General features: G+C 42.6%; 1 protein-coding gene across 1 annotated transcript in view; it reads right to left on the bottom strand.

Annotated features, from left to right (window-relative positions):
• The window catches only part of LOC137638690 (low-density lipoprotein receptor-related protein 3-like), a 43,058-nt gene that overhangs the window by 15,873 nt on the left and 4,795 nt on the right, over positions 1-22,390 (bottom strand). Inside the window, exons 3-11 of the mRNA XM_068371001.1 lie at positions 19,058-19,253; positions 16,137-16,639; positions 15,590-15,718; positions 14,490-14,573; positions 4,718-4,828; positions 3,056-3,169; positions 1,819-1,955; positions 1,023-1,127; positions 543-784 (exon numbers count right to left, since the gene is read on the bottom strand). Coding sequence (XP_068227102.1) covers positions 543-784; positions 1,023-1,127; positions 1,819-1,955; positions 3,056-3,169; positions 4,718-4,828; positions 14,490-14,573; positions 15,590-15,718; positions 16,137-16,639; positions 19,058-19,253 — 1,621 coding nt within the window. The remainder of the gene's footprint in view (positions 1-542; positions 785-1,022; positions 1,128-1,818; positions 1,956-3,055; positions 3,170-4,717; positions 4,829-14,489; positions 14,574-15,589; positions 15,719-16,136; positions 16,640-19,057; positions 19,254-22,390) is intronic.

The following is a 22,390-nucleotide window of genomic DNA, read 5'->3' on the forward strand; positions in this document are numbered from 1 at the left end:
TTGTGCAGAGACTAATTTTTCATGTATGAAAGCAATTTTCATAGTCGATAATCAATAATTGTCAGAGTTTTTACAGTCATCCTTATACAGCTTTAAAATTTTTCTTCAGCCTGAAATAAAGCATTTTTACCACAGAAGGTTATGAATTAGTTTTAAGAAATAATATACATTACTCATTAATGTATTTGCACTGTCTACATTCCAATTATTCTTTACTTTTAAATGGGGTGTAAAGCAGTTTATAAGGCAGTCCCATGAGTGGTACTTCCACTCAAAGCAAGATCGCCTACTAAGGAAAATGTACACAGTATGTTCATATATATTTTCTTTGCAATAATACACTTCACTCTATTCTGATATTAGGTATAAATATGTACTGTAATTTACATCCACTTTGCTGAAATCTTGAGAAACCAAAACTTGAATTACTTACAGCAAAGTTCTTAAAACAAAACACATTTCTTAATATAACATAACCATACGTAATGGCTGTAAGTACAAATAACAGCAACCGCAGCAAAATCAACAGGAGCTCAACTCACGCAGCCGAAGGATCGTTAACAGCAACAGAATAGGAAGGCGGAGGTTCACGCTGCAAAAGATGCTGCTCCAGACGGGACAGGGGCGCCAAGGGCGTGGATCGACGACCCCCTCGATAACCTTGCTGTCGGTACCTAGTCAGACCTATTCGCAGGGCGTACAGCCGGCATGTGCAGCCTACAGCGATCACGAGTAACAGGGAACACACCAAGCCTCCCATTGCTGCTGCAACAATCACAGAATTCTGGAAGTAAAAAAAAGAAGTGTTTTCGTAATCAAAATAATATCGTCAAACTGTGTTGAGAGGAACGTCTTCCAAGCGGTAAGCCTTTACTGTATTTCATTACTTGAAGAAAATGCAGAAGGTCACCAAGTTATAGACATTCGAATTACACAAATAATGACTTACAAATAACTTCTTGAAACCTAATAGTAAAAGTGCAACTTTTGAAGGGTACCAATTATATTCAACATATACCCACCCTAAGGCAATCTTCCTCGTCACTAGCATCGCCGCAGTCATCGAACTGATCGCAGCGCCACGTGTCCCTAATACAGCGATGATTTGCACACAAAAATGCACCATGCTGCAAATACATCAATTGTTAAGAATTCTCAATAAGCCAAAATTTGAGAAAACATGCATCTACCAACACACGAATTGTCAACATATTCATGCAATTAAAATTCTACTTTAATGAAATATTTCCTGTCAGTAATTGATTAGGTTTGAATATCAACATATCTTGAAAATTATTAAGATGTATATCTCTTGTTTTTAAATATTCTAATATGTTCATTAATCTAAAGATATAAAAATCTCTCTTTGCATTATTGTAGACTGAAATTACCTAGCCGATGTTTAGAGGAGCCCATTAATGGTGTAGAAAAACAATGATTATTTTCATCAAGCCCAATAATTATTTATAACGGAACATTTATATCTAAATAAAATGGTTCACATACAATAGAAAACACTGAGGGATTACCAACAACGGTAAACCATAACAGTACAAATTAAGCAACATTAAAACCACTCTGTAGTAATCCATACATCCTATATTTCCACAAGGTCATCCCACTTCTTAAATATTTACCAAATTCCAATTTTCTCTTTTAAGGAGAAATCAACCAGTAAAAATCTGTGATTCCATCCTCTCTCAGGTACTTTGTAATACTAACATCTCATACAACAAAGACCTCACAACCATGACATCAAATTCACATTATCTTCAGCAATTCCTCCACAATACTAAAGGAGAAAAACAGGTATCCTACCTGAGGGTGACAAAGCTGAGGGGTGCAAGAAGCTTCGTCGGATCCGTCCGCGCACTGAGACACCCCGTCGCAACGCTGGGCTGACGTGTAACATACGTCGCCGTGGCCGCACTGAATCATGTGACGACAACGTCCTCCTGTACAAGATAAATTGAAATGATATACAGCGCCTTAATACCTCATGATACGAAAGTTTGTACATAAAAAACTCATTGTGTGAAATGACATACGAAGATTTTTTTGCCTCATATTACAAAAAAAAATACTACTGATACGAAAACAAATTTGCTCTAAGGTTAGGTTTATTGAATGATTTAAACATATTTGGCTCTATTTCATTCTATTTCATGATACGAAAAAATCATGTTATGAAAGCTACTCCAGAACGAATTAATTTCGTATCCTGAGGTATTACTGTACAAGTGTTTAATCAAAAGTATATGTACTGCATGTGGACACTTAATCAAATTGACATTATCTGCTCAGTTAAAAACTCTAACTTGATGTATAGAAACTGAATGGAATATGGGATGGGATCATGCTCCCATCTTCTCTTAACAAATGTGTGCAATCAACGTTTATACCAATACAACAGTTCACATGTAACAATCTATTGCTTATATACTTATTAAGGAACTGAATCTATTAAATATAATAATCTTAGAAAAGATAAAACAGGGATTTACAGTCATAGGAACTGTTCAGGTTTTTCTTTAGTGTTTTATATCAAATTTCACACACAAGCTAAACAAGAGGGGCACTTAGAAGAGGGCAGACCTCTGCCACGGCACCTTATCTCTTGACCTTTTGCTTGACCTTGACATGTATTAATTGGCGTGGATTTTCATAATACACTCAAATATGAACCAAGTTTGAAGTCTCTGTGACAACGATGTCCAAACTTATGGCTGATTACGTGAATTGGACATTTTGCTTGACCGTTCTCTTCACCTTTGACCCTGACCTTGACCTTCCAAAATGTAATCAATTCCAGCTTTTCACATAACAGTTAATCCCTGCAAGTTTCATTACTCTACGATTAAAATTGTGGCCAGGAAGCTGATCACAAATAAACACACACACAAAAACAAACAAGGGCGAAAACATAACCTCCTTCCAACTTCGTTGGCCACACACACAAAAACAAACATACAAACAGGGGCAAAAACATAACTTCCTTCCAACTTTGTTGGCGGAGGTTAAAAAAAAAAAAACAGCTAAACATTTCCACACTTACCACAGTCCATTTCATCATTCCCGTTTGGGCAGTGAAGAATCCCGTCGCAGCGCTGGGTTTTGGCATCATAGCAAAATTCTGAGTTCGGCCCATACCGAGTCTGATTAAAGCAGTCTGAAATAAAAAAATTGAAAGATAATCAAAGAAAATAATTAATCATACATACCGTATACTATAATGCCCAACTCTGCATCCATTTTCATTATATAAAATTTGACTTCAAGTCCACTTTTCAGTTACTCGAGTGTCATCATATCCAACTTTACAACACTTTTGCTTTAACATAGCTGCTGGATTTCGATCAAAACAAGTGTGATTCCACATGCAATTTCACCTATATCTAAACAGCAATATACCTTTGAAGACTCCGAAAAGAAAGAGTAATTATTATAATAAAAACAAAGGCAATGACCTTACCTGGCTAATTATAATAAGTATAAAATTATGAGCAGTGTGTGCCCACAGTATCAATGTATATCTACAGTTTTTCTATGATTTTTCAACACTAAAAAAACTATTTCAACATAACTGCTGTTTTCTAGGAAATTAACAATTTTCTTTCACAGATGAAATAATGAGTAAGTTCAATCTAATGCGGATTAAAAAGCTGCAGATGGAAGGTCAAGGCAACTTTGGCCATTTCAACACAAGAGTATCAGTTCTTGGCGCAAACAAAGCTGTGATATTATTTTGGATATTTTCAAAGTTCTATGGATAAGCAAATGATAGTTGTTGGAAGCACTGACTTTAGAGTAGCTCTCAAATCAATGTACAAGATCAGGCTTTAGGGATAAATTGTGCAGAATGGAACTGGCAAAAATTGTACTGTAATTCTTAACTCTTTTACCCCCAGGCTATTTGGAACTTTCCAACCCTTAACCCCCAAGGGGTTATTTTTTATTCAAGCACATTTTGCATTATATATTTTTCAAATTGCTCTAAAAGCCTTAATTTTCATCATAGAGAGGTCAGGTTGGTCTCATTCTCTTGGAAAATGCCTGAAATTTCTCAAAAAATTATCAAAAGAAAAAAAAAGAATTGTAAATAGCAGTTTTTTGCAAGGACGTACCGGTACGTCCATGGGGGTAAAGGGATGTGTTTTGTGAAACGTACCAGTACGTCCTTTGGGGGTAAAAGGGTTAAAATCAAATGAACCACTGTACCAGTATTTCTATACTGTACTGTTTGGGTAGATTTAGCTATTCAAATAAATAAAAAAATCATGAACTAGAGCGACAATCAGTAGAGTGTAGACCTCCACCATGGCAGCTCATTTCACGACCTTGACCTTTGACCTTAACATGTATTAATTGTCATGGGTTTTCATACACTCAAATATGAAGCAATTTTGAAGTATGTGGTATCGATGTCCAAACTTATGGCTGATGATATGAATTGGACATTTTGCTTGACCGATACCTTGACCTTGACCTTCCAAAATTTAATAATTTCCAACTTTTTACATATCAGTTAATTCCAGCAAGTTTCATTACTCTACAATTAAAATTGTGACCAAGCTTTTCACAAATACACACATAAACCGGGGCGAAAAAATAACCTCCTTCCAACTTCGTTGGTGGAGGTAACAGTGTAACCAGGCATGCGTAAAACATCTAAATATACCAGGGCAACATACAACATAATCAAAACATGAGATCTTACTGCAGTAAACTTCGTCGGCTCTGTTCCGGCAGTCGGGAATTCCATCGCAACGCCTTGCGCTCTTGTAGCAGTCAGTGTCTTCGCCGCACCACCATTCGTCAGCTTCACAGCCTGTAATATAATACTTAGTTAAGAACCTAATCTTTCAATCTTTCTAAAATATGTTAACAAACATCAGTTAATCATACAGTACATATATACATGTGTAGCGGACTTTCAAACGGTTGTTTGTGCTGTTTAAGTACTTATTACTCTAAAGATTTGGGTGTATGTAAATGCTGTTTACCCTTAAACGAGCATTGTTTACTGTCTATTTGCTAGTGGTTACTTCCAGGCTCTTTATATTTTAACGTTTAGTCTTTAGTAGCAAGGTCTGACTGACAGACCATAAGTGAATACGCTCTTGTTTTGAATTTGGATCACTGTTTACATATAGTCGGGCGGACTTTGTGAGTCATATTAATATTTACTATATTAGTCACTATTAAGTTGTATTTTGTTGTATCTATTTTATTCTTTGCATTTAAATATTTTGTCTTTATTTTCATTATACAGTACCATAAGCAGTTCGTATTTTGTCATTACTTTGTGCAGTTTTTATTTGTCATTTATTTTGTGTTTTTTCTTCTTTGTAGACTTCACCAAATAAAGAGAAGGGGTAGAAGTGGTTTTCCTTGACTTGTGGAATCTCATCGTTGTCCAAATTAACATGTAAAGTGGATATAATACTAATTCTGCACTGTCTACAAAATACTAATCAGGTATGAAACACCTGTTCATGTAAAGTTTATTAGTGTTCCTCTTACATCAGAGATGCTTAAGGAGAGCCATACGAAAGCTCATAAACATGACTTGGTGGTCTAGTTAATCTATTCTATAAAGCAACAAATAAACAACAGAAAGCGTACCATTCGAGATATGTAAATTACAAGCAGGGTGTTCATGGTGGTTAGATATATGTACTCCAAAGTCTTGCTTTCTGTCCCATATGGACCCTAGGCTGGGCTACACAACATAAGAGTTGAAGGGTTTGTAAGTATAGAGGACTGAAGGTTGTTTGGTATTCACAAACTCTTTCATCACCAGTTCGATTACAATATTCTTTGGAGTCTAAAAAGGGATAAATACCATTGAAAGCAAGATCTAGTTCGAGCTGGTACAAGAGTATGCTTTCTTTATTTTCTCACAAAGCCAAAAAGAGACTGTCTAAAAACCTCTTTCTTGGTTCTCCCATGCTAAAGAAGAATCTCTAAAACTCAAGCCAGAGACATTAAGTCCTTTTCAGATAGCACCAGAGACCCCTCAAGGAACACAAGCATTTCCTCTTGATTACCACCTGACACTTCATGAAGCAATGGGAGGGAGAAGGCATCAAACCTAGGAAACTAAGAGATCTTCTTCCACCCCTCTGGAGCAAATGAGAAAGTTTGTACAACTCCCCTAACTCTCTTTGCCAGAAGCTACTGCTTGTAAAAACATAGTCTTGAGCATCACAACTCTGTCTGGTGACGTTCTCAAAGATTCATACAAGGCACAAGTAAGAGACTCTGAAACACAGGTCACATCCCACTCCAGGGGCCTGAGGTAGGAAAGTCTGCTTAAAGCTCTTCACAAGATGAGGCAACTCCCACAGGGAGAGAAAGTCATGCTCTTCAGTCAGAGGACAAGTCTCAGATGTGCAATAGCCTTTTCACAGTCATGACTGAGAGGAGCTTTGTCGCGAAGACTGACGAATAAGTTATCGATAGTTAATGAAGCAAAAATTAGGAAATCCCTCTGCTTGTAGCCATATGGAAGAAACCAGGTTCATCTGAGACCTAAAGTGATCAGCCATCAACACTGTTGATTGATTGATTGATTTGAAGTTCTCTGACATCCTGACATCGAAGGTCATTGACGCTGCCAACACTGTTGATCAGCCGGCAAAATCAGACTGAACAGAGGATAGGGGCAAATCAACATGCAGATGTGCATCTGTGTTCTCAGCATGCAGAGGTAGCACTCCTGCTACAGAAGTGTTGCTCACTAACACTACCGAGTGCTTCCTCAAATATTCTTTGAATACTTGTAACTCCAAAACATTGATGCAGATAAACTACTTCTGCTGACTGCACACCTGATGTTGCCAGGTCCCTTAGAGTAAAGCCAATCCCTCTTCTTCAATGCATCTGAAAACAGTTGTATCTTAACAGATGAAAAATGGAGTTAAATGACTTCCCTGGAGACTTCCTTCGTCCAACCACCCAGTAAGACTGGCCCATACCTCCTGTCCCACTTGAACAGGAAAGAATGAGGATTCTCAAACACCAATGAAAGGATCTCTAATGGACATGCCTGTGACTTCCCTGAGAAACAAGCTTCTCTAACGAGGAAAGGTGACCGAGAAGAATTACCAATGTTCGGCCAGACATATCGTCTGAACAGAGAGGTCGCGCTAGAACTCTGAGTTTGTTAACCTGTGGATGAGAGAGGTATCAGTTCCACAGATTTAATCCTCAACTTGATCCAGACCTAAAAAAACAAGATCCAGCCATGGCAGGTCCAGAGAAGGTCTCAACCCTTGAAGGGCCATGATCTAACATGCAGAAAAAGAGGAGGATTACGAACAGTCATGCTCCCAAAATGAGTGGATCTATCGTCAGTTTAGCATAAACCGATGTAGTGACCAGCCTAAACTCACATTCTATTATTCACAAAAATGTTATTTTTATTAGTAAAATAAATTTTTGAATATACTTACCCGATAATCATGTAGCTGTCAACTCCGTTGCCCGACAGAATTCTATGGAGGGATACGCCAGCTATCACAATACTAGAAGGGGGTGTACTTACCAGCGCCACCTGTGGCCAGGTACTCAAGTACTTCTTGTTGACACCTCCTCAATTATTCCTCGGTCCACTGGTTCTCTATGGGGAGGAAGGGAGGGTCGATTAAATCATGATTATCGGGTAAGTATATTCAAAAATTTATTTTACTAATAAAAATAACATTTTTCAATATTAAACTTACCCGATAATCATGTAGCTGATTCACACCCAGGGGGGTGGGTGAAAACCAGTGTACAAGATTAAAGGATAGCTAAGTATCCCATATTTCATATAACAGTTATCTCAAATAACAATGAAATAATAAGTACCTGGTAAGGAAGTCGAATTGAACCGTTACTCTGCCTCTTTTTTAAGTTCGTCTTCCTTACTGAGCGCAGCGTTCCTCTTGGAGGCTGAATCAACCCAAAGGTGCTAAAGTATATAGGGTTGCAACCCCTACTAAAGGACCTCTACAAAACCTCTAACCCAGGCGCTTCTCAAGAATGAATAGACCACCCGCCAAATCAAAAGGATGCGGAAGGCTTCTTAGCCTACCGTAACAACCATAAAAACAACAATAAAAGCATTCAAGAGAAAGGTTAAAAAAGGTTATGGGATTAAGGGAATGTAGTGGCTGAGCCCTCACCTACTACTGCACTCGCTGCTACGAATGGTCCCAGGGTGTAGCAGTTCTCGTAAAGAGACTGGACATCTTTAAGATAAAATGATGCAAACACTGACTTGCTCCTCCAATAGGTTGCATCCATTATGCTCTGCAGAGAACGGTTTTTATTAAAGGCCATCGAAGTAGCTACGGCTCTTACTTCGTGGGTCCTTACCTTCAGCAATGCAAGGTCTTCCTCCTTTAAGTGAGAATGGGCTTCTCTAATCAGAAGCCTTATATAATACGAAACCCCGTTCTTGGACATGGGCCTCGAAGGTTTCTTGATGGCACACCATAAGGCTTCTGACTGTCCTCGAATAGGTTTAGACCTCTTAAGATAATATTTGAGAGCTCTGACAGGGCAAAGAACTCTCTCTAGTTCGTTACCTACCATGTTGGAGAGGCTAGGTATTTCAAACGATCTAGGCCAAGGACGTGAAGGAAGTTCGTTCTTTGCTAGGAATCCGAGCTGAAAAGAACATGTTGCAGATTCGGTCGTGAAACCAATGTTCTTGCTGAAGGCATGAACCTCACTGACTCTCTTAGCTGTTGCAAGGCAGACGAGAAAAGAGTCTTGAGGGTAAGGTCCTTGAAGGAAGCTGACTGGAGAGGTTCGAACCTAGATGACATAAGGAACCTTAAGACTACGTCTAGGTTCCAGCCTGGAGTGGATAGACGACGCTCTTTAGACGTCTCAAAAGACTTAAGAATGTCTTGAAGGTCCTTGTTGGAAGAAAGGTCCAAACCTCTGTGGCGGAGAACTGAAGCCAACATACTCCTATACCCTTTAATCGTAGGGGCTGAAAGGGATCTCTCATTCCTAAGATGTAGAAGGAAGTCAGCTATTTGGGTCACAGAGGTATTGGTAGAGGATATTGAATTGGCTCTACACCAGCTTCGGAAGACTTCCCACTTAGATTGGTAGACTCTACGAGTGGAAACCCTTCTTGCTCTGGCAATCGCACTGGCTGCCTCCTTCGAAAAGCCTCTAGCTCTAGCGAATCTTTCGACAGTCTGAAGGCAGTCAGCCGAAGAGCGTGGAGGTTTGGGTGCAACCTGTCTACGTGAGGTTGACGTAGAAGGTCCACTCTTAGAGGTAGAGTCCTGGGGATGTCGACTAGCCATTGAAGTACCTCTGTGAACCATTCTCTTGCAGGCCAAAGGGGAGCAACCAGCGTCAGCCGTGTCCCTTTGTGCGAGATGAATTTCTGCAGAACTTTGTTTATTATTTTGAACGGTGGGAATGCGTAAAGGTCGAGATGGGACCAGTTCAGTAGAAAAGCATCCACATGAACTGCTGCAGGGTCTGGAACAGGGGAACAGTACAGCGGAAGTCTCTTGGTTATGGAGGTGGCAAACAGATCTATGGTAGGTTGACCCCACAAGGTCCAAAGTCTGTTGCACACACTCTTGTGGAGGGTCCATTCCGTGGGAATGACCTGATTCCTTCTGCTTAGGCGATCTGCTGAGACGTTCATATTGCCCTGAATGAACCTCGTGACCAGAGTGAGGTTTAGACCTCTTGACCAAATGAGGAGGTCCCTTGCGATCTCGAATAAGCTCCTCGAATGGGTCCCTCCTTGCTTGGAGATGTAAGCCAAGGCTGTGGTGTTGTCTGAGTTCACCTCCACCACTTTGCCTAGCAGGAGGGACTTGAAGTTCAGCAGGGCTAAATGAACTGCTAGCAGCTCCTTGCAGTTGATGTGGAGCAATCCCTGTTCCTCGTTCCACGTTCCCGAGCATTCCCGTCCGTTCAAGGTCGCACCCCAGCCCGAGTCCGATGCATCTGAGAAGAGATGAAGATTGGGGGTCTGAATAGCCAACGATAGGCCCTCCCTGAGAAGGAGATTGTTCTTCCACCACAGGAGAGTGGTCTTCATCTCTTGGGTGATTGGGATAGAGACTGCTTCGAGAGTCGAACCCTTGTCCCAATGAGCTGCAAGATGGAATTGAAGAGGGCGGAGGTGGAGTCTCCCTAGCACGACGAATAGGGCCAGTGATGAAAGGGTCCCTGTGAGACTCATCCACTGTCTCACCGAGCAACTGCTCCTCTTCAGCATGCTCATGATGCACTCTAGGGCTTGGCTTATCCTGGGGGCCGATGGAAAAGCCCGAAAATCCTGACTCCGAATCTCCATTCCCAGGTACACAATGGATTGGGAGGGAATGAGCTGAGACTTTTCTATGTTGACTAACAGACCCAGTTCTCTGATTAAGTCCAAAGTCCAGTTGAGATTCTCCAGACAGCGACGACTCGTGGAGGCTCTCAACAGCCAGTCGTCTAAGTAGAGGGAGGCTCTGATGTCCGATAAGTGTAGGAATTTTGCTATATTCCTCATCAGATGAGTGAACACCATAGGAGCTGTGCTTAGGCCAAAACACAGGGCTTGGAATTGGTAGACAACCTTTCCAAAAACGAATCTCAGGAAAGGTTGGGAGTCTGGATGAATAGGAACGTGAAAGTAGGCATCTTTCAAGTCCAACGAGACCATCCAGTCCTCCTGCCTGACCGCTGCTAGGACCGACTTCGTCGTCTCCATCGTGAACGTCTGCTTGGTGACAAACGCGTTGAGCGCGCTGACGTCCAGCACCGGTCTCCAACCTCCTGTCTTCTTGGCCACAAGAAAGAGACGGTTGTAGAAGCCCGGGGATTGATGGTCCCGGACTATAACCACTGCCTTCTTCTGCACAAGTAGCGACACCTCCTGGTGCAATGCTAGCCTCTTGTCCTCTTCTTTGTAGTTGGGAGAGAGGTTGATGGGAGATGTGGTCAGAGGTGGTTTGAGGCAGAATGGAATCCTGTAACCGTCCCTCAGCCAACTGACAGACTGGGCGTCTGCACCTCTCTTCTCCCAGGCTCGCCAGAAGATCTTGAGTCTGGCTCCTACTGCTGTCTGGAGATGCGGAGAGTCAGTTTTTTTCTTTAGATGTCTTGGAGCCTTTCCTAGACTTGCTCCTGTAAGAGTCTGGACGGGAGCTTCCTCGGCTGGGGGCTCTACCACGAAAGGGCGGTATGAACCTCGTAGCAGGGGTATCAGCCACTGGGGAGCGATAAGTCTTGGGGACTGAGGTAGCAACCTTAGACTTACGAGCCGATGAGGCTACAAGATCGTGTGTGTCCTTTTGTATCAGGGCAGCAGACAAGTCCTTAACCAGCTCTTCGGGGAAGAGGAACTTCGAGAGCGGAGCAAAAAGGAGTTGTGACCTTTGACAAGGTGTAATGCTGGAGGAAAGGAAGGTACACAGCTGTTCCCTTTTCTTCAAAACCCCTGATACAAACATCGACGCAAGCTCACCAGATCCATCCCTAATGGCCTTATCCATGCAGGACATTAATAGCATGGCAGAATCCTTGTCCGCAGGAGAGGTCTTCTTGCTGAGGGCCCCCAGGCACCAGTCTAGAAAGTTGAACATCTCAAATGCTCTAAATACTCCCTTCAGTAAGTGATCAAGGTCTGAGAAGGTCCAGCAAACCTTAGAGCGCCTCATTGCAGTTCTCCGAGGCGAGTCTACCAGACTTGAGAAGTCAGCCTGGGCAGAGGCAGGTACTCCCAAGCCTGGTGCTTCTCCTGTGGCATACCAAACGCTCGCTTTCGAAGTGAGCTTAGTCGGAGGGAACATGAAAGAAGTTTTACCAAGGTGTTGCTTAGTCTGCAGCCACTCCCCTAAGATCCTTAGCGCTCTCTTAGAGGACCTTGCTAGGACTAGCTTAGTATAGGTGGACTTAGCTTGCTGTATGCCCAACGAAAACTCAGATGGTGGAGAGCGGGGAATAGCAGAGACAAAGTGGTCTGGGTAAACCTCCCTAAGCAGAGCCAAGACCTTACGAAAGTCAATAGACTATGGAGAAAGCTTGGATTCATCCACGTCTGACGAGGGATCCAGGTGTGCCGCCTCATCATCAGAAGCCTCATCACCAGAGTGTAGCGAAGAGATCGGACAAGAATGCTGAACAGCAGAGTCAGATCGAGTAGGAACAATATTAGTGGTTTCCTCTTCAAGTAACTGTTGAGGGAAAACCTGAGGCTCAGACTGCAAAGGCTGAATAAAAGACGAAGCAGAAGGAAGGCGCATGGGTGGAGGAGGCTGACTCCTAGCATGAGTGGTTGAAACCAAAGGTTGCGCTTGCTGAGCGGTTGGCGGAAGCGGAGTAGCAAGCTCCTGTTCCTGTGGTGTGAGCGGAGCGCGATGAGGTAGAGGCTGCGCAGAACAAGGTAAATGTCTCGCAAGCTGAGGCTCCTGAGGCGCAAGGCCAAGGAGTAGTGGTGCTTGCCTTGTGGAGGGTTGAGCTCGCTGCAGCGAGAGCTGAGGAGACTGACTCATGGACGGGAGAGGTTGTTGTACCTCAACCGAGTGTTGCACCACTGGTGGAGCAGCAAGTGGAGGCGGAGGAAGAGAAGTATAATCCTCCTGATCCCATTGTAAAGGTTGCCTTAAAGAAGGCGGAGGCTGAACACCACTGGGAACAGCAAACTCAGAATGTGGCTCAACATCGTACGCCTGGCAGGTGGTACTGCGATCAGGCGGAGCGAGCGCAGGCGGAGCGAGCGCAGGCGGAGGGAGTGTAGGCGGAGGCGGAGGCGCAACACTCTCAGCCCGACACTCACGCATCAAGTCCGAAAGCTGTGCTTGCATGGACTGTAGAAGAGTCCACTTGGGGTCGGCAGAAACTACAGTAGGCTGAGGTAAAGCCTTAACAGTCGAGCTCTGTTGTGGCAGAACCTTACTCCTCTTGGGCGGAGTGCAGTCGACAGATGACTGCGGCGAGTCAGAGCTGAGCCAATGACTGCAACCTGGCTGAGCACTCGCGGACTGGACTCTGCGTTTAAGTGGTCTCGAGACCTGAGACCAACGTTTCTTCCCTGACAGTTGATCAGCGGACGAGAAAAAGACGGGCTCAATCGTCTGCAGGTGGGAGTGACGGTCTTTGGAAGACACGCCCGCAACCACCGAGGATACTTCTGTGCGCCTAACAAGGCCTGCCGAACCCTTATGCCCTTCGACATTGCTTCTCCCCTGGGCTTGGGAGCTTGCAAGAGGTCCCGGACTGGGAGGACGACTGGCTCGCACAGAAGTATCCTCACGCACCACACTGGCACTGACACTAGCACTTGGCACTGCACTGACACTAGCACTCGTCACAGCACTGGCACTAATTTCACCCACTGCACTCTTGACCTTAAGTTCCTTGACTTCGGCCATCAGAGACTTATGATCACTTACCACTGACTCTACTTTATCGCCTAAGGCCTGAATAGCACGCAAAACAACAGACATATCAGGCGGAGGGCAAACAGTAGGTTCGGGGGTAGCCACTACAGGGGTAGGAAAAGGTGGGGGATCATGAGGTGAGGAAAAAAGTGAAGAGTGAGAAGAACTCCTCCTAACTCTACCTCTCTCTAACTTAGTTGAATATTTCAAAAGACGGAGAAATTCCAGTTCCGAAAGTCCGGCGCATTCCTCACATCGATTTTCTAACTGACAGGGCCTGTCCCTACAGTCAGAACAAGCGGTGTGAGGATCTACCGAGGCCTTCGGAATACGTCTATTGCAAAACCTACATCGTCTATGGGAGGGGGCTTGCGAAATGTCAGACATCTTGAATCCAAAGAGTTAGCCAAAGGGGGTTCCAAAATCAAGCAAAAGATCGTTAACCGTTAATCAGGACTATATAAAAGCTATCTAGCTAATATAAGAAGGTTTCCAGTAAAGCGACAGCCGAAATCTGAGAGAATACTTCACCAATTAGCCGGGAAAAAACTCGAAGATCATAAGCGTATCCCAGAACGTCTTGCCGGAAGCACGACAGAGGAATAATTGAGGAGGTGTCAACAAGAAGTACTTGAGTACCTGGCCACAGGTGGCGCTGGTAAGTACACCCCCTTCTAGTATTGTGATAGCTGGCGTATCCCTCCATAGAATTCTGTCGGGCAACGGAGTTGACAGCTACATGATTATCGGGTAAGTTTAATATTGAAAAAGGCGATATACACCATTCAAGCTAAAAACTTATCAAAAAAGAATAAACAGCATGAAATAGGATGCAACAGTGTGACAGTTGTGTCCGAAGACTAAAGTGAAGAGTCTTTGACAGGAGAGTGGACAGGACTATTTGCTAGTAATAACTACCTCATTATAGATTCGAACGGTCATTCAAGCTCCGCTGAAGATAATTCACCATATCAAAAGGACGAAAGGTTTGTATAAGTGTAAGAACAAATCAGAGTAGTGTACAGTATAATCAAATACTGTACGATGGAAATCCATGCGAGACAAGCATAAATGGACGAAAATACTCACCAAAACATCCGAGTTCATCTTCACCATTTTCACAATGCCACCGCCCATCACAGCGCTCGCTAGCATCCAAGCCAGCACATCCAGCTGAGGAGAGAGAGAAATCATTTCAGGTCTGTTGGTAGTTAATAATGTAATAGAAAATGCTTTGCTTTCTGTAACAGCTTCAAAGCACAAGCCGCCTGCAATGTTTTACCGAAAGAGAAAACAGATAATTGCAGTAAATATTTTCATATGAATCTATGAGGTCTAAGGGATTATCATTTCATAAAATTGTATCTTTACTATACTTGTTTTTCAAACTAGGGTTGTAGCTTGGCTTGTCATAATAATAATTACTGTATAATAATAATTATATTAATAACTGGTTTCCCTTTTTACATCAATAAAACAAAAATCTGGACGAAACTTGAATATTCCACAATGCATTTCTCTGTACATTTATTCAAAGTTGGGAGACAAGTCACAATTTGAGTTCATCGTCTTCCTGGTAAGAAGAGCAAGAATTGCACTTCAAAGAATGGATGGGCTTAGTCACCCCTTCACAAAGATACACAACAGATAAAGTTTCAAAGGTTTGTATCCTCATTGGAACAGAATCCCTTCACAAAACAAATACCTTTTCAGTGTGCTTCTGCATACAAGCGTAAGCACACACAAATATTAAATAAAAAACAACACCAATGATAAATCAAAGTAAGAAAAGAACCAACAGTCACGAGAGGAATGTTGCGGCATGTCTGGACCTCCCTTGGCCTAAGACAAGTGGTTATTCTGTGATAAGCAGGCGGGAGGGGTTTCCCCCTTTCACCGCCTTTCATTAAACAACTACCTTGTTAACAATTCCAGGGTCGTTCCAGCACCGTTGAAGACATATCCATAACTTAAAGGACGAAAGGTTTTTCAACAGGTACGACTACATTTCCATTGCAAATATCCAATATACCTTCAATGGTAGTCGTCTACAACAGAGGGACACTTATAATTACTATTATTATTATTACTAGCTAAGCTATTAATATGTATCATATGACTCAGAAAACTTTCTCGTTCCAAGAAAATCCAACATTAAGTCTTTCAGTCACGAAACAATGTAAAGTTACCTTGACAATCCGCTTCATCCGTGGAATCTGGACACTCAATCTGTCCATTGCATTGCCATGACTTAGGAATACACAGCTGTGGCTCACTGCACATGAATTCTTCAGAACTACAAACAGTCATATTGTTACCTGAAAAAGGAAGACGCATTTAACCGAGAGGTGGAGAGATTTTACAATAACTGCCTGTTAATAATTCACTGATCTCCAGAATCAATTATGCATATAATTGATGATTGCTTCATCTTTTTAATTCATTATTCATTGTCATCTACTGTGCTATTCATCTTTGCAGATTTGTTCCATATGAATGTAAGCTCAGATACAAGGATAAAAATTACATCTGATATGACCATATAACCTTGAAAGAAGACTACAAAGGATGCTTAATAATATCACTTACAGTATGGCACCCCTTATGTACTACTGTTATGGGAACTAATAAAAAGGATCCACTATACAACACTCAGCATTAACTATCTTAAACAAACCATGCAATCTTTCCTAAGGACTACAACAACTCGATCGCAAGAATCGACAGGCGACTCACTGATCTGATATTCTATGGTGAATCCAAGATGACCCGGTTCTACACGCTTGTCTGAATAAAACTTAATGGCGACCTGGGGGTTCGTAGTAATAATTGGCAGTGGAGGAGTCTTGCCACACCTCTTCCTTGGACTTTTGCTTTTCTTAGGACTACTACTCCCGGAGGTGATCACAATATGCGGAGGGCTATCGTCTCCGTCAAAGGTCTCCTGGCTGTGACGTGAGGAGGATTTGCTGGTGAGAAAATCCCCGAACGTGCCATTCAGAAACGGCCCGTGGAAGAGACTGAGCCATTTCCTCTTGAGGGTCATGGCCTGCTGTTTCTCACGGTCGTGGTCTCCTCTGCCGGAGTCGCTCTTATGCCTTTTGTCATCCTGTAAAATATCTCTTCTAGATCTCTCGGGTGAAGGGAGTTCAGTCCTGACCATCAGCCACTGGTGTGGGCAGCACTCGAATGATCTTTTCCCACATTTGGTGTCCTCGTCGAGATCAAATTTGCTGAAGCTGTAAAAAAGGAAAATTTATAAATCTCTTGACAATTACACATTGTATGATACATTTCTTTAATTTGTGCCTCTATCGTCGTGACTACAGCTCAGTGGTTATGTACGAGACAAACTTCAAACGACAACTGAAATTGAATTGTAAGAAGATACTCAACTTGCAAACATTCAGAGATACAAAAACAAATCCAACTGAAATCAGATATTTCAGATATTGTATCAAAAGTTCATAATGAAATGCAGTATTGTAATACAACAATGTCATATACTTTAATGCAATAAGCTAGACAACCTTTGCAATATGAAACGTCCCCTTTATTGAGCTTTTCAGCTGAAAATCATAAGCATGAGTGTCAGGTTATGCCTACCCTAGGCCAAAATCTAACAAAACTCGACTTACAAACCGCTTACTGGAACAGATCAAGTTTGTAAGTAGAGGACTTCCGGTATAGTTTTATCAAAACATACCACTCACTGAAGGAGTCCACATCAACTTGTATCAGTGGCGTGTATCAATGTGAGGAAACGGGATACAGCGTATGAATCTTAAGGCGTTCGGCAACAGGATACAACATAAAAATTTTAGGCGTAAAATCTTAACCCTTTTACCCCCAAAGGACGTACTGGTACGTTTCACAAAACTCATCCCTTTACTCCCATGGACGTACCCGTAAGTCCTTGCAAAAAAATGCTATAAAAATTTTTTTCATATTTTTGATAATTTTTTGAAAAAATTCAGGCATTTTCCAAGAGAATGAGACCAACCTGACCTCTCTATGACAAAAATTAAGGCTGTTAGAGCAATTTAAAAAGTATATACTATACTGCAAAATGTGCTGGGAAAAAAATAACCCCCTGGGGATTAAGGGTTGGAAATTTCCAAATAGCCTGGGGGTAAAAGGGTTAAAACATTGACGATGATAAATTTGTCCATGTACTGGTTCACATCAACATCAATTGGAGATTCGAAGTTTGATGTCTTTCCGACATCAAAGCTAAAAATTTAATTGAATTATCATTAATCCCGGATAATTCGACAACATTGCTGTGTTATTCTTTACAGTACTCTTAAATTGCTAGCCTGAAAGGCTTGATACTAAGTAAGTTAGATCTTAGTTGATAAATTGCCGCTCTTTGAAAGACTAATAATTTCACACACTGAAAATACTGACATAATATTCATGAGGAATTGCTTCCAAGATTACATATATTGTACATTTAATTGTTGGTTTGCATTCTCTGCAGCGTTCTGGAACTGAGTGCTTTACTGTACATTTTAAATCAAATCTCCATACGTCTAATGAAGTGGTTTAGTTCAAACAAATGTTTAAATGACTTTAATGTTGCCATAATTCTTTTTAAACGTACAGTAAGCCACACCAAAATGCATAAAGAGTCAAAAGGTTGGCAAATAGATCAAAATCCAAAATATGCAGTTGGGTTATTGTGAAGAGACTTGAAAACAGATTAACCCTTTTCATCCATTCATGTAGCAATATAAATAATGTATGCATCTTTCCCATATCATTTTCAGTTTCTCTCTATCTTCATTCCCTTGTCAGTTACGCTACGGGACGTCGACGCGAGTCGGTTGACGCCGGACGTCATTGCTCGCCGCAAAAAAAGTTTGCGAGTCATATCCAGGATAAGAAGAAGCTATAGCTCTGAAAGATCCATGTAGTTTGTTGTGTTAAGGGGCTGAAAAGACTGAGATTATTCATCATCAAGTACGGGGTGTTCGATGTCGAATGGCCGTGGCCCTCTGCACAAAACTTCTCCATTCATTCCGGTCTTGAGCCTTCCTTTCCAACTCCACCATCTTTAGCCCGCACATCTCCATGATATTGTCACTCAATCTAGTTTTAGGCCTTCCTCTCGTTCTTGTACCATAGACTGATCCAATTAGTAGTGTTCTTTCCAGAGTATTGTATTTCTGAACCTGAGATTATTAGGTGTATAAAAAGGGAAAAAAGTAGTCTGTTGGTGAAGTGATAGACAGTGATGTTAGCTGGATTTCTACCAGTGCAAAGGCAAAGAGAATGATAAAACAAGAACCTAGATATGTAAATTCAGGATAAGAGTCCAGGAAGCAGCAAATTGAGAGAATTCATTTAACCTCAAAGTAAAAACACAAATATTAGATAAAGATGACGATGACAATGCTTATTCCTCGTAATTTAAAAAGTCTTTGATATTAACATAAAATAAATTCAACTAGAAGCAGATCAAAGCATGAAAAGGAAAAAAAAATACATTGGATAAAAAGAATAGAGTTAAGGAATATTCTCCTTATAATGTACCATATTTAAATTAAAACTGTCATCAATCTAACCAGTGAGAATATAGACAAGGTCACCCTACGGCAAATGTTTTTAAGAGAAACCCTTTAAAACCGAAATAGCATTACTGACGTCCTTACCTCAAAATAAGTGTGTCTCTCTTTGGGTTATGCAGCACCCACGTACAAGACACTTGAGTAGGGGGCCCGTGGGGAAGCAGCGGCGAGGTGATAGCGCCCCCGGTGGCGTTGAAATGGGCTGGGCCGCCAGTGCATGCTCTCTTGTTTACTAAAACACCATGAATGTCTCCTTCTATTACCACACCCCATAAAACCACTGGAAAGGAGTATGAATCTATTTACAATGTATATATTTGACTGTAATTTTAATAATAAATTCTAAAATGTTATTTTCCTTAGTAAAATAAATTTTTTAATATACTTACCCGATGATCATGTAGCTGTCAACTCTGTTGCCCGACAGAAATCTAAGGTCGGGATACGCCAGCGATCGCTATACAGGTGGGGGTGTACACAACAGCGCCATCTGTCGAGTAGGTACTCAGGTACTTCTTGTCAACAAGAACTCAATTTTCTCCTCGGTCCACCGGTTCTCTATGGGGAGGAAGGGAGGGTCCTTAAATTCATGATCATCGGGTAAGTATATTCAAAAATTTATTTTACTAAGGAAAATAACATTTTTCAATATTAATCTTACCCGATGATCATGTAGCTGATTCACACCCAGGGGGGAGGGTGGAGACCAGCATACATGTTAACATAGAAGCTAAGTATCCCGTATTTCATTTTAGCAGTTTTTCAAAATAACAAACATAAAATAAATAAGTACCTGGTAAGGAAGTCGACTTGAACCATTACTCTGCCTTTTTAAGTACGTCTTCCTTACTGAGCCTAGCGATCCTCTTAGGATGCTGAGCGACTCCTAGGTGCTGAAGTATGAAGGGCTGCAACCCATACTAAAGGACCTCATCACAACCTCTAATCTAGGCGCTTCTCAAGAAAGAATTTGACCACCCGCCAAATCAACCAGGATGCGGAAGGCTTCTTAGCCTTCCGTACAACCCAAAAACAACAATAAAAAGCATTTCAAGAGAAAGATTAAAAAAGGTTATGGGATTATGGGAATGTAGTGGTTGAGCCCTCACCTACTACTGCACTCGCTGCTACGAATGGTCCCAGGGTGTAGCAGTTCTCGTAAAGAGACTGGACATCTTTGAGGTAAAATGATGCGAACACTGACTTGCTTCTCCAATAGGTTGCATCCATAACACTCTGCAAAGAACGGTTCTGTTTGAAGGCCACTGAAGTAGCGACAGCCCTAACTTCATGTGTCCTTACCTTCAGCAAAGCAAGGTCTTCTTCCTTCAGATGAGAATGGGCCTCTCTTATCAAAAGCCTGATGTAATAAGAAACTGCGTTCTTAGACATCGGTAAAGCAGGTTTCTTGATAGAACACCATAAAGCTTCTGATTGTCCTCGTAAAGGCTTTGTACGTCTTAAATAGTACTTAAGAGCTCTTACTGGGCAAAGTACTCTCTCTAGTTCGTTCCCCACCAAGTTGGACAGGCTTGGGATCTCGAACGACTTGGGCCAAGGACGAGAAGGAAGCTCGTTTTTAGCTAAAAAACCAAGCTGCAAGGAACATGTAGCCGTTTCAGATGTAAAACCTATGTTCCTGCTGAAGGCGTGAATCTCACTGACTCTTTTAGCTGTGGCTAAGCAAACGAGGAAAAGAGTCTTTAATGTGAGATCCTTAAAAGAGGCTGATTGAAGCAGTTCGAACCTTGATGACATCAGGAACCTTAAAACCACGTCTAGGTTCCAGCCCGGTGTGGTCAACCGACGTTCCTTTGAGGTCTCAAAAGACCTAAGGAGGTCCTGTAGATCTTTGTTGGTGGAAAGATCTAAGCCTCTGTGGCGGAAGACCGCTGCCAACATGCTCCTGTAACCTTTGATCGTAGGAGCTGATAGGGATCTTACATTCCTTAGATGTAAAAGGAAGTCAGCTATCTGCGTTACAGAGGTACTGGTTGAGGAAACTGCATTCGCCTTGCACCAGCTTCGGAAGACTTCCCATTTTGACTGATAGACTCTGAGAGTGGATGTCCTCCTAGCTCTGGCAATCGCTCTGGCTGCCTCCTTCGAAAAGCCTCTAGCTCTTGAGAGTCTTTCGATAGTCTGAAGGCAGTCAGACGAAGAGCGTGGAGGCTTGGGTGTACAGTACCTTCTTTACGTGAGGCTGACGCAGAAGGTCCACTCTTAGAGGAAGAGTCCTGGGAACGTCCACTAGCCATTGCAGTACCTCGGTGAACCATTCTCTCGCGGGCCAGAGGGGAGCAACCAACGTCAACCGTGTCCCTTTGTGAGAGGCGAACTTCTGGAGTACCCTGTTGACGATCTTGAAAGGAGGGAATGCATACAGGTCTAGATGGGACCAATCCAGAAGAAAGGCATCCACGTGAACTGCTGCTGGGTCTGGAATCGGAGAACAATACATCGGGAGCCTCTTGGTCATCGAAGTAGCGAATAGATCTATGGTGGGCTGACCCCACAGGGCCCATAGTCTGCTGCAAACATTCTTGTGAAGGGTCCACTCTGTGGGGATGACTTGACCCTTCCGGCTGAGGCGATCTGCCATGACATTCATGTCGCCCTGAATGAACCTCGTTACCAGCGAAATCTTTCGATCTTTTGACCAAATGAGGAGGTCCCTTGCGATCTCGAACAACTTCCTCGAATGAGTCCCTCCTTGCTTGGAGATGTACGCCAAGGCTGTGGTGTTGTCGGAGTTCACCTCCACCACCTTGCTTAGATGGAGGGACTTGAAGTTTATCAAGGCCAGATGAACTGCCAAAAGCTCCTTGCAGTTGATGTGAAGTGTTCTCTGCTCCTGATTCCACGTGCCCGAGCATTCCTGTCCGTCCAGTGTCGCACCCCAGCCCGTGTCCGATGCGTCCGAGAAGAGACGGTGGTCGGGGGTCTGAACAGCCAATGGTAGACCTTCCTTGAGAAGAATGCTGTTCTTCCACCACGTCAGTGTAGACCTCATCTCTTCGGAAATAGGCACTGAGACCGCCTCTAGCGTCATGTCCTTTCTCCAGTGAGCAGCTAGATGAAACTGAAGGGGGCGGAGGTGGAGTCTCCCTAACTCGATGAACTGGGCCAGCGATGAAAGTGTCCCTGTTAGGCTCATCCACTGCCTGACGGAACATCGGTTCCTTCTCAGCATGCTCTGGATGCATTCTAGGGCTTGACTGATCCTTGGGGCCGACGGAAAAGCCCGAAAAGCTCGACTCTGAATCTCCATACCTAGATAGACAATGGTTTGGGATGGGACGAGTTGGGACTTCTCTATATTGACCAGGAGGCCCAATTCCTTGGTCAGATCCATAGTCCATCTGAGATTCTCCAGACAGCGACGACTTGACGGAGCTCTTAAAAGCCAGTCGTCCA

Source organism: Palaemon carinicauda, chromosome 3 (genome assembly GCF_036898095.1).
Source record: "Palaemon carinicauda isolate YSFRI2023 chromosome 3, ASM3689809v2, whole genome shotgun sequence".
NCBI lineage: Eukaryota > Metazoa > Arthropoda > Malacostraca > Decapoda > Palaemonidae > Palaemon > Palaemon carinicauda.